At 48.0% G+C, this 12,601-nt stretch overlaps 1 protein-coding gene across 2 annotated transcripts in view; it reads left to right on the top strand.

Annotated features, from left to right (window-relative positions):
* The window catches only part of LOC142560754 (uncharacterized), a 39,532-nt gene that overhangs the window by 17,927 nt on the left and 9,004 nt on the right, over positions 1 to 12,601 (top strand). The window contains exon 1 of one of the 2 annotated variants that reach the window (XM_075673074.1): positions 5,144 to 5,762. The exons of the other annotated variant lie outside the window; for it this stretch is intronic. Within the exon in view, the coding sequence (XP_075529189.1) occupies positions 5,373 to 5,762 (390 nt within the window). The 5' untranslated portion in view covers positions 5,144 to 5,372. Of the gene's footprint in view, positions 1 to 5,143; positions 5,763 to 12,601 lie in introns of those variants that run through there. 2 annotated transcript variants of the gene reach the window in all.

Here is a 12,601-nt window from a genome sequence, read left to right as displayed (position 1 = left end):
AATACCTACTGAACTATACGAAGCAAGGTGTTCATGCAGCAGTGTTCATCAGTGCTGCATTCAATGCCTGAAACTGCAGCAAACGCCAAGTTCAGCGATGAAGTCGCAAACAGCAAATTTAATTGTTTGCAGGGCATATAAGATAAACAAAGTGACCGAATTACAAACACAAATAAATTCTGAATTACCGGCTAGAACAGGAGCGTCGTCGTTTTAAATGATTTCTTATTCACTTAAAAAAAAAATGTGCGTTAAGGAATAGAAGGGAAGACGGAAGACAAGAATGGAAGTCACCCAGGGTGCCGGAAAAAAAACCGAGTGATACCACACGATCAGGGTCTCCTATATGAGACCTAGAAAACGAACTCTTGCAGAGATTATAGAGGCTGACTGCCAATCATGAATTGTAGTTCTCTTTCCGGACTATTGAACATTTGTCTTCTGCGTGTCATTCATCAACCCTACTCTTACACTTTGTCGGCTAACGTCCTCAACATATGTTGCATGTCGCCTCCAGCGTTGCTGAGTACGATCGCGACATCTGCAAAACGCAGGTCTGCGAGCTATTCTTCTTTGATCCTCACTCCTACACCTCCCCTGTCTAATAGATTAACTGAATACTTCGAAGCATGCAGTGAATAGCATCGTAGACATCGCGTTTCCTTGCCCAACCCTTTTCTTGATCGGCGTTTTTCTAGTCTTAATTCTTGTGATGAGTTAGGGTAGCTGTGCAATCTTAACTGATATTTCCCAAGATAACTGCGCATCGCTTTGGTAATTATTCCTCATTAAAACAACCCTTTCAGATGTATTTCTGCATTTGTTAGTTAACACAGGTAGAACGCATTGATTGTAGAGTTACCCTTTCGGGGATAGCGGTAAACTGGCCGGTTGTCATATGCGTTCCAATCCCATTTGTATCCTTCATCAAATTTTTTTCTCATGGTCCGCGTCCCCTGCCATCAATTGGCTTACATAAATGTGTCCTTGCGCAAGCCGACTACCAATCACGAAATATCGTTCTCTTGCCAAGCTTACCCTATAGTATTGTGCATATCATTCCTCAAGGCTACGCTTATACACCGCCGGTTAAGGTCCTCAGTCATTTGTTGGAAGCGGTCTTCAGCAACAGCGTCCTTCGCTAACGGCGTCGTTATTCCATGCATATTCCATGCATGCAGTGAACAGATAGTGGCCGCAGCCACCAGCCCGGGATTATTGGGGCTTATGTAATTACGCATGCAGATGAAGACACCAAAAAGACGCCGTTCGCCACCATCGCGTGTCACCCGGCGTTGGTCGTGCTTTTGAACATGTAATTTTATCTTGCCCACAAAACTTCGGAGGCTGTTTACTTTTTTTTTTTTTTGTCTTCGTCGAGAAGAGCTTTCCGCGGGTCACGCCGATTGCAATACGCCTGTGTTTGCAATAACGTTCGAGTTGTTAGGTCACGTGCCTGTTCTTTTCTTGAGATATACCGCGTTCGCCGTTGGTGCTGCTCGTGGCCCAGCGGTAGAATGTCAGCCTCGGCTGCAGGAGGTTTCCACCACCACCGGGCACCGAAAGATTCTTTCGTAACGGACACAAGCATACCCTGGCCCGGCGTCCGGCTTTCGTTAGCGATGATGCGCTTGCGAAATGACTCGCGAGTCTGCGCCCTCAAAATCGCGTCGAAACGAACACTTTCCAGTCGGAACTACTCTTCCATTTATGCGCCATATCTAACATATACACGGTCTTCAGCAAGTTCGGTTGTCTTTGTGCTCCCATGCATACAAGAGAGTTTTGTTATAAAAGTAAGTTGAACAATAGTGCAGTTTTACGGCGAGTTTGATGGCGCATATCTCCAAAGTGGTGTCATTCTGGATATTCATTCCAAACGGACACGCCCTGCAAGCTCAGCGGCTATGTACAATTGGTAAATTGCGATATGCGCCGTAAATTAATTATTAGCAAGTTAATTCGTGCATTTTTAAAAACTGAGTATGAGTTTCTTTTTATTTTTCATGCAAGTAATGTCCACCTCTCTGAACAACGCAACGTATCAGCAGGCAGCCGAGGCAGTTTTCTTTCTTACTTAAATGCTATCAAACGCGTGGCAACAACGGGACATGGACACAAGATGGAACTACGAAACACACAGCATCAACTTACAACAACGAAATGTGATTTCGGGTTGGCCTGGGCCACGGAGTGGCCTGGGCTTATACCCTTTTACCTATGTGCGTCATAAAAAACGCGCGTCAATACACCTCTCGGGCGGAAAAATTCCAAATATGCAAAAAAGACTGTAAAAAGTAATTGCGGAAAGCGCCAGCCAACACAAACCACCCTGCGATATATGTACATTTCACATGACACAGGGTAGGATCACGTGCTCGTACCCCAGCCGTGACGTACGTCAACACAGCTGACAACGAAATAATATTTCGTTGTTGAAAGAAATCGTTGTGTGGCTGTCGTTCGTTCCTGTGTCCAGAGGCGTATCCGGAAGGGGGGAAGAGGGGGTGGGGGACAAACTGAAAACGTGCCCCCCGCCCCTCAGATAAAAAAAGTATCGGTTATGCCAACTGCCTGTGCACACGCATGCATGTCTCCGTGAAGCGCTAAATTCCAATATCGCTAACATCGTCCGTGAAAACCCAATTATTAACGGGCACGTGCGTTGATGAACGCTGGAATTAAACGACGGTCTCGCCGCAACGGACAGTTGGCACGCTATAGTAAAAAAAAAAAAAAAAAAAAAAAAAAAGAAACGACTGGCTGGCGGCGAAGGGTGCTTTCGATGCATTTCGGCGGCGTTCGCGACAAAGACGCGGAAATGGCTCAACTCACTGCGATGAGTGCGAAGCTAGGGTCGCCGAGTAGCCGGACCGGTGGATCAGCGCACGACGTCAAAATGTGCAAACGCACCACAGTACACACTTGGATCGGCCAACGGCCGAACCGTGGTCGCATGGTCACCCGGCAGCTATTCCCGCGAGGGGCGCTTCGGGCGCTCTTATGGAAAGAAGCTGAACCCACAAGTTTCGTCTTTGTCCTTAATTGACTTTCTGTAGCCATCTGCAACGTTCTAAATTTTTATACAAGGGACATGTTTTATGTGTATACACGCTGAGCGTACGCGTATACTCCTGGTTTCATTTAAAATCGCGGTTTCCTAATGAACGTTTATTTTGTGTTGTTGTTGTTGCCTGAAAACATGGCGCGTACCCACAGGGGGCATCGCCCGCACTAAATGTAGTGATACCCCAAGTTCATCAAGGAGGAGTGGGACTCGCTTCTGCGTAGCCGCGCTCTAGAAAAGCAAATCCTGGCTATCCGGCGTGCCCGCGACCGGACCGGTGGGCTAGACCTGCCGGTCCCGACGTGGGACTAGCCGGGTGCGCGACGAGTTCGCGTCCTCGCCGCACCTGCAATAAAGTTTCCTCACTCACTCACTCACTCACTCACTCACTCACTCACTCACTAGTGTCTACTTCCTCTGATTTGATCCGTCTTTTCAGGCTACTGTTAGTTACGGTCGACATGAATACGAACTCGCCCAATTTTACGTCGTTCACCGAAGTACTTTCGGTATATATTTTTTTTGAAAATACATTTGATACATTTCTGACCACATTTTCTGACAAGCATTCTTGTGCATTAGTAGTTTTGTCTCGGTCACTGCTACCAACTTCCAGTGACCGACAAATATTCGGACGAAAGCTGTAACAACGCGGCTACAGAGTAACCAATTTCGTTTTAGACAGGCTCGTTCTCAAAGCAGATTCGGGCTCGTGGTTTCCGCCCAACGAAACAAGGGGTTCGCGAGGAGATGAAGACGAGGTGATTCAACACTGACTCTACTTCCCTGGCACAGAGCCTCATTCAACAAACGCAGCTTCGAAGTATCCCTCACGAGATTACGCTGTCGGATTCCCCCTCCAAGTTTTTATCTACACAGCTATGGTTTGATGCATTACCTTCTTTGGCATTTTCTGTAATGATGTAGAAACAAAAAATCACTCCTTTTTGTCACGCTTCCGCTTTACTATATACTGTGAAAAAGAATCTCTGCTTTCCCCGTTCGCAAAATTTGGTCTGAATGTCACAATTCCTGTTTTTTTTTTTTAATTTGGAGCTTTGACACTCGTGTATACAGTCACAGGGAAGTTTGCGCAGCAGCCCAGGAACTTATTCTTGATTATAAGCAATTTTGCCCAGTTAAACCTGCTTTCTATGCGAAATTTAGGTCAGTGATGTCTGTCGGTCTATGGAAAAGTAGAGGCAGGCATGCCATGACACAGCAGCGATACGCTGCACAGATTAGTGTACCTTAACAGCGCTCATCAGTCACTGGGAAAACGGTGCCAGTGATCACCAGCGCCCACTGTGCGCCTCACTTTTCAAAGCGATTAGCATTATTTGCATACTTCAGGCGCTATCTATCTATCTATCTATCTATCTATCTATCTATCTATCTATCTATCTATCTATCTATCTATCTATCTATCTATCTATCTATCTATCTATCTATCTATCTATCTATCTATCTATCTATCTATCTATCTATCTATCTATCTATCTATCTATCTATCTATCTATCTATCTATCTATGTGATCGTTTCCCGTCGTGGTCGTCTCTTTACCTAGACCAAATATACCAATATTCCCAACCGGTTGAGACCTGTATCCACTGCAGAAAAAATCCGGGGATACTCGAGCACCATTCGAAGACCTCCATCCAGCCAGAACCGTAGAATACGCCTGCCTCGCAGAAACGGCGGGGTTTGAAGCTAATGCGAATGTAAAGTGAGAGGGGAAGACAGAAGAAAGGGCACTTAAGTACTCGCAAAAAGAAAGAAAGAAGGAAAGAAAGAAAGAAAGAAAGAAGGAAAGAAAGAAAGAAAGAAAGTAAGTAAGTAAGAAAGATAAATGGATAGCTGGAGACGGGCTCACAGGCATATAAGTAAATACCATTCCTGGTCAATTTTGTTTGAAGACTTCCAGTTCGCGGCCTGTCCCGAACAGTGGGCTTGTGTCATCTTCACCACGGGCGCTTTACAAAGAAAATCATCATCGTCATCGTCATCATCTGCGGCACGTGTGGGGTGTCGATCGCCGCCCACACCGAGAGGAATGAAGAGGATGAAGATGACGACGAGAGCGACAGCAGCGCGGCGTTCCTGCCGTAGCCGCCGCGCGATGTGAAGAACCGGAAGTCACGACCAGGACGGCTATGTGAAGCACAGAAGGCCGCGTCTCCGTGCCACGCCCAGGCCACTCGGCGCCTGGGCCCGAATAGCGGACACAAGAGAGAGAGAGAAAGAGCGAACAACAGGCGCCCTCGCGCCCGGCGCTTGGGCGTCAGGCGCGCTCCCCCGTCCACCATGAGGCCGCGGACCTTCGAGAACCTCGACCTCAAGGACTTGCGCGTCACTCCGGCCTCGAAGCGCCTGCGCCGCATCGTGATCGGCGCCTCGGTGGCCTACATACTCATCTTCACGCCCGTGATGGGTTACTTCATCTGGAACTACATGATGGCCGCGCCCGACCTGTCCCGGCCGCGACACGGCGGGTCTGCCGAGCAGGACAAGATGTGCGCGAACCGACGCCTGCCGTCGCTCCACTTCGCCCTGAACAGGGCGGGGCGACACCGGGACGGCGCCGCCAACGGGTCCGCGCCGTTGCCGCACGCAAACGACACTCACTCGGACCTGACTTCCTCCGGCAGTCAGATGGACAGCGTGGCGAGCTTTCTCCGCGAGCGAAACTTGAAGGTGAGTGCGTAGGTGCAACGGGGGCGCGGCGGAATGCACGATCGGCTACGAAAGCAAGGGACGTCTTGAATGGAGTGAAGTACTGGGCCGTGGCCTCCCATATTTTTTTTTATAATGCCTGTCCGCTCACTCGGAAATGCATGGGGAGCTATAGTCCACGCACTAGCTGCCAGGTGCTACGCTCCTAGTCAATGTACACTCGCTGCTTGAGCGGGACAATCTTTCGCCCAGTGTAAACTCCGTTTGTTTGCCTGCGCGAAGGAAGTAAAAAAAGAAAAAATAGGATTGGAGCACTACGTCTGGCTGGCCAGCCTCCTTCGCGAGCCGACTCACGGCAAAGCCACCCCCTTCTCATTTTCTCTCTAAAAAAGCTGGCCCAACACGTGACCGTGCGTTCGACCAGCTTGGCGGACCTGGCCATGTTACACAGCCACTGTAGCCGTGTGATCTTGGTTCCCGGTAGGTTTTAATCGACGCACAGTGGTCCGCGTGCTTTGCCAAGCGCCCCGTACACATTTTTTTCCCGATATGCTTGCGAAATTTCGGTCGTTTATTGCAACGTATGTAACATTGATTAAGCCGATTGAAATTCCTGTTCCGTATCCTTCATATTGAAGTTAAATTAACGGTTGTATTCTTTTTCAGCTCTTCCCGAATTAGTATGTCAGGTACCGGCAGAGCATGCATTTTTGCCCCACCACTGACACGAAACTGCGCTTTTAAATATAACTTTTTTTTTTCAAGAGTAATCATGGAATAGAACATATGCTTCCTGATCCTTTGGTTAGTTCCTCTTCTATTAATACTTTTCTTAAAGGGTCCCTCACCAGGTCTGGCCATGTTGAGCATACAATGCGCGTTAATTGTCGTGTCTGCAAAGTATTATTACATCGCTACGCGCCGCGGAAAGATCTGAAATTTCAAACCGAACACCGTTTTCCATTTCCCTCGCGGCCGCTGTGCTCCAAGCCGGAGGATGACGTACACGTGCTTGTGCGCCTACGTACACGTGTTCGAGCTGTGACGTCGCTCGTGGTGACACGTGACTTCGAGAATTATTCTCGCCAAACATCTGTTATTTGTGTAATATGTTGCTAGAATAGGCGAATTAAAGCGTAGAGAAATCATAAAACACAAACCGAATGTCTGCATGTTTTTGTTTTACTTCGCATCGCAGCAAGAGAGATGCACTTCTGTTTCGTCTGCTTGTTCCCACGTCATGCAGTCGCACGCGCAGACTCCGAAACTATGTCATTTTCTACCGTGTTCCAGCGCGGGATCATGCTCTGCCATCCGCTTGTTTCTGCCTCAGTATTCGTGCAGCACAGACTTGTGCCAGTATAGTCAGGGGTCCTCGTGCACAGCGCGAAAAATCGCGCGCTGCGCGAAACGAGACAATCGCAACAGCTCGCACGCGACGCAGTCAGCGGAAGTGTGCCGCGCCGCAAGAAAGCGAGGAGAAAAAAAAAATGAAGGCGGGGTCCGTGACGTATGCGTCACGTGATCCTCGAGGTCCGGTAAGGGAGAACGCAGGGAAGGAATTGCGCTTGCGGAGGCTAGACGGGGCGAGTTTGTGTCTCGCTTGGCAGTGGAGCTCGCCTCCTGAAATCATGGGTTCGCGGCACTGAAATATTTCTATCCCGGCCATTAATGAGCCGATTTGAAGAATTATTGCGGCAGAACGCTCCCTCGAAGGACACGTAACAACTTTCAGCGTATAAAATAAATGCTGTGAGGCCTGGTGAGAGGCCCTTTAACGAATTAGACTCATTTATTTACTCTGGTAAGGCAGCGCCTTGAGTTACTCTCTTACGCGGAGCAGTGGCTTCATTTTCTGTTTATTGTTGCGATCATTTATGCCAAGTGAGCGATGTATGAAATGCCGTCAATGCAAACCTTTGTCAACTATGAAAGATGCGTGGGAAATTATTGTCAATTGTTATGAGCTGTATTTTCACTCCTGCAATGGCCCTCTATTGGGGCTAACAAACGAACAAACAGACAAAAATTTATCGTCTTCGTTGCAGCGTGAAAGCGTGACAGCCGCATGTTGCTGTCACACCGGCTGTCTTTTCGGAAGAGCATGCAATGTATAGAAGTCACCCTACACGTGACATGATCACGTGTTGGGCCGAGTTTTCTTGGCTTCAGTTTTGTTCCGTAATGCTTCCTTTTATTTTGTTTTCGTCCTTCCGCCATGTTCACTTCTGCGTTACGCGCGACATAATATGTACCATAGTTGCCCCATAAGATGGGTCGGACTACTCAGAAAGTGGTGGTCTACATGAATAATATAATTGCCTTGCCGTTGCCAAAGATGCTGCAAACGAATTCTTGAACGCTACGCACCATAAAAACAAGTAAAATATATCATTCATCTTAAAAGAATATACTCGTATGTGCCAAAAATTGTGTCCGAAATAACTGATATCAATGCTTCCATGTTTTTTGTCTATTTATTAAGTAAAGAAAATATCATACAAACTTTAGAATTATATCAGTTGGAAAGCAGCAAAACAGTGCATGCCGCTGATATGAAAAATGTAAGGGCCATGAAATGAAAAAGTTGAGGACAAATATGTTAATGAAACTTTGTCATTCAAGAACCATGTATACATTCACGTACGTCTGCAACGGCCAGTGCAAAATATCAATGACACCGGCATTTGTTGCAATGTATTACGCAGGAGCAGCTGTCACCGGTCGTGTATCGTGAGTAATTGCACCGAAATTATAGTCGCAACAGAGAGCACGTATAAAAAGCAGGAGTTCTGCAAAATATACCATGGGCGAGTCAAATGAAAGTGAGTAAATGCGAATATATGACAAACGGGGTACTTTATTTAAAAGTAGTCTCCATGAGCATTTAGACATTTGTCCCATAGACTAAGGAGTCGCGTGATTCCGGTCTCATAAAATTCCGTGGGTTGCTGCTTCAAAATGTCGGCAATTGACTCTTTCACGTCATCGTCCGACACGAATGTGGTTTCCTTGAGCTGTTTTTTTTTTTTGGTTGCCCCAAAATGTGGATGTCGCAAGGCGACAGGTCTGGGCTGTGTGGCGGATGTTGCAGCGTTTCCCACTTGAACGTTGCCAGTTTTGTATTTAATACATCAGCAATGTGGGGACGTTACATTGCCGTGGAACAAGATGACCCGGTTTGTCAATTTTCCACATCGTTTCTTCTTGATTGCAACACGCAGCCGTTCCGGCGTTTCACAGTATCGGAAACAATTGATAGTTTCTCAAGACTTAGCAAATTCTATCCGTAATGGTCCCTGACGATCGAAAGAAAAAAGTCAGCAATACCTTTCCGGCAGAAATGATGGCCTTTCCTTTCTTTGGGCGTGGTGAATTCGAATGTTTCCACTGTAAGCTTTGCCGTCGTGTTTCAGGCTCGTAGTAGTGGCACCATGGTTCGTCCCCGATCACAACTGCAGACAAGAAGTCGTCACCCTCATTGTGATACCGGATCAGATCAGTCAAGGCAGCGCCGAACTTCTATATCTTCTGGTGGTGGTTCAAAATCTTGGGCAGCCATTGCGTACACAAGAGTCGATAACCGAGATGCTCATGAATTATAGCGTGAACCGAATCGTGACTGATGTTCAGACGCTCTGCCAGTTCATCGATGCTTATCCTCCGTTCTTGTCTCATCACCTCATCAACTTTTGCAATTTTGCTAAGAGTGATTTCACGATGGCTTTAGTCCCGTCTTGGATCGTCTTTGCAACTTTCACGTCTTCCTTTGAACCGTTTGCTCCAACGCTTCACAGTGGCCAATGAAATGCGATGTTCAACGTACATGGCAGCCATACGGCGACTCATTTCTTTTTACGAAATACCTTCAGTAGTCAAAAACTTCACGCACCACGCTGTTCAACTTTTCGAGTTTCCAATATGTCACGCAACCATGTTCAACCGAATGTATGAGACCATTACAGAACCTTTACCCTCACACCTGCGTGTCACTTTTGAAAATGAGACATCCCTCTCTTTTACGCACATGCCTCGCAGATATGAACCGAACTATTATTGCGCGTGGGGGGGGGGGGGGGGGAGGTGTAGGATCACTTTCATTTGACTCGCCCTCGTACATTAGAAATGCGAAGATACAATGGTATATACAAATGCAAGGGTCACTGCAACAAAGGTCACTGCACGTATACACAAAATCTCCCAACAAGGTATTTAAACATGCGTATAAGTCTCCAATAAATGTACGTATCTAAGAAAAAGTCACGGTGTATAATGCGTCAAACGAAGCAAATAAACATGCTGCGCAATCACAGATTCACACCATCCTAGATACCGCCCCCATTCCATCCAATCCCTCCGATGTATCGCGCGCGACGGCAGATGAATAGCTTGCTCTCTGCTTTTCTCCTTTGCGCACACAAGTCTGAGTCACCATCGTCAGCTCACCCATTCCAGCGCCCCCCCTTCCCTCACGCTTTCACTCGCACATACAGCATGCGGCGCTCGGTCACGATGTTGTCGCCCTTGGACTTTATATGAAACATGAGGACGACGGCAGCGATGCGCCTGGCGTGTCCAAATAATTGGTATCGGAATAATATAAGAGTTTCCGGCAACTGAAGCGTCCCGTGGCCCATTACTTTCCGCAAAGGAAGAAGTAACAAAATCAAACTTTCATCATGCAACAATTCGCTGCGCCGCAACAATGTGTTTTTTTTTCCTTTTGTGGGGCGGGAGCCACCGAAATTTAAAAAAAAACCCAAGGAAGATATGTTGGCCACAATTGAATACCTACTTTGCGCACCTAATGTGGCTACCGAAGGAATATCGAAAAAAAGGTAAGACGCTTGGTCCACAGAGAATCATACGCATACTGCTCGGTATCCTACAACGGCGAGACAAGACTTTCCGGAGACGTTGCCCTCAAGCGAACGCTGTGCAATCCCTTGAGTCCCCACAGTGATGGCGGCGAGCGACCATTGTTTTTTTTTTCTCGTCTGCTAGCCAGAAAGCGTCTAAAACTGTGCCAGGCGAAAATTCACTCGGCCAGAGCAAACCGAACACGCATCGAAGTGCGCCGCGCGGTGGTCGGGGCAACACGAGAAAAACGTATGCGCTCTGGCTGGCTCTGCCAGCCCGCGGATAGGGTAGCAAGACCAAAAAATTGAAGACGCTCACTGTGTCCTCGCGAATAAAAGCCAAAGTAGGAAAAATAAATAAGAACGTAGTAACCTTGGCTTTTAGTGTCTTAACATGGATGCTTTGGCGTACGTGAAAAAAATTTTGGTATTTTTTTATGTGACATGACGGCACAAATGAACCACCACATCGCTTCGTCTCATCGGACCTCGCTGAGTGCTTTGTCAACTTGTCTCATAGTGTGTTGATTTGGCTTGTGCCGTTGTTTGCTTCAATGCAAGACTTTAGAACAATCAATGCACCTTTGGCGTCAAATGTTTATAACAGCATTAGACCCACAAAGTTCCGCAATTGAAAATCTAAAGCACTACTTTGGAAATGTCAATGCACCTTTCACATCAAAAGTTTATGAGATTTATGCTCATAAAGTTTCGGAATTGGTATCCATGCGCTCCGTAGATTCCTCGGACTCCACGAGATGCCGCGGTGAGCCCGTTTGTCATTAAAACGCCATTGAAACTTTGTGCTCGGATGGGGCTGCTTGCGTTATGTGACTCCCGGTGCATGGGCGTTGCAACGAAATCCAGCCCCAGTTTGCAATTTTCGCGGTGAAATGTCTTTTCGAGCATGAAAAAGGAATTCTAGACAAAATCCAGAATGATTTCTGACGCCGGGGGGTTGCTTTGGTCGGCGGTGCATTGACAGCTGGAAAAAATTTCGGGGGGGGGGGCTGAAGCCCCATAAGCCCCCCCCCTGGCTACGCCCCTGGCAAGGGCACATTCGCCTCGTTTTTCAGCAGATGATTTGCATAGTTGGCGGTACTAGCGCAATTCCTGCGCAGTTGTGTCAGTACATTGACAAAGCTTCATCCAGCAGTTGCACCTACAGAACGCAAGCAGAACGAGAACCACACATCTGAGAGTGTTCCCTTTAAATTTGGACCGCACTGTATACATCGGGGAAAGAAGAAAAAAATGTCGCAGTTTCGCCCGAAAGGCGAAGCATCGATTGCGATAGCAAATTAGTCGACAGCTATATGAAGTAACGATAGCAGTTTCATGGGCCGTATCAACTTGAAACATGCGCTTACTAACTAAATCGGCAAGCATGGTGCCATGCGCGCACAAGCAAACACGGACACATACCTGACTCGACGACCGCGATCACTCGCTGTCAAATCGCTGGCGTGAGGAAGCGCGGCAGGAGCAGCGAGCGAATTGCCCTCCGTGCTGCCTCCCGCTTCAACAGCGGCGGGAGCACGGCGCACACGAAGCTTCGGCGCACTCTGTCCCCATCGCCGATCGCTTTCAAGGCCGCGCCATAAGCAACTGCTGCCGACGTAGAACGCCTTCCTCCCTCCCCTCACTCGGTGCATGGCGCTTGACGGAAGACGGCGTGCTTCCTCCCCGCTTTCCTCCCTTGCGCGAGCAAAATTGAGCCGGCGATGCTCGCGCGCTTTCACTAGCACATACAACCGACGGGGCGAGTAGATGACGTTATCACGTGATAACGTCATCGCCGCGCGCCTTCTGCTGTATGTGCTAGTGAAAGCGTGCGAGCATCGTCGGCTCAATCTCGCGCGCGCAAGGGAGGAAAGCGGGGAGGAAGCACGCCGTCTTCCGGCGTCGCCATGATGCTCCGCATAAAGTCCAAGGCGCCGTGGTCCAAGGGTACCCTTGGACTTTATGCGGAACATCGTGGCGACGCCGACGGCAGAAATG

Source organism: Dermacentor variabilis, chromosome 10, assembly GCF_050947875.1.
Source record: "Dermacentor variabilis isolate Ectoservices chromosome 10, ASM5094787v1, whole genome shotgun sequence".
Lineage (NCBI taxonomy): Eukaryota > Metazoa > Arthropoda > Arachnida > Ixodida > Ixodidae > Dermacentor > Dermacentor variabilis.
This window is presented reverse-complemented; position numbering and strand designations above follow the sequence as displayed.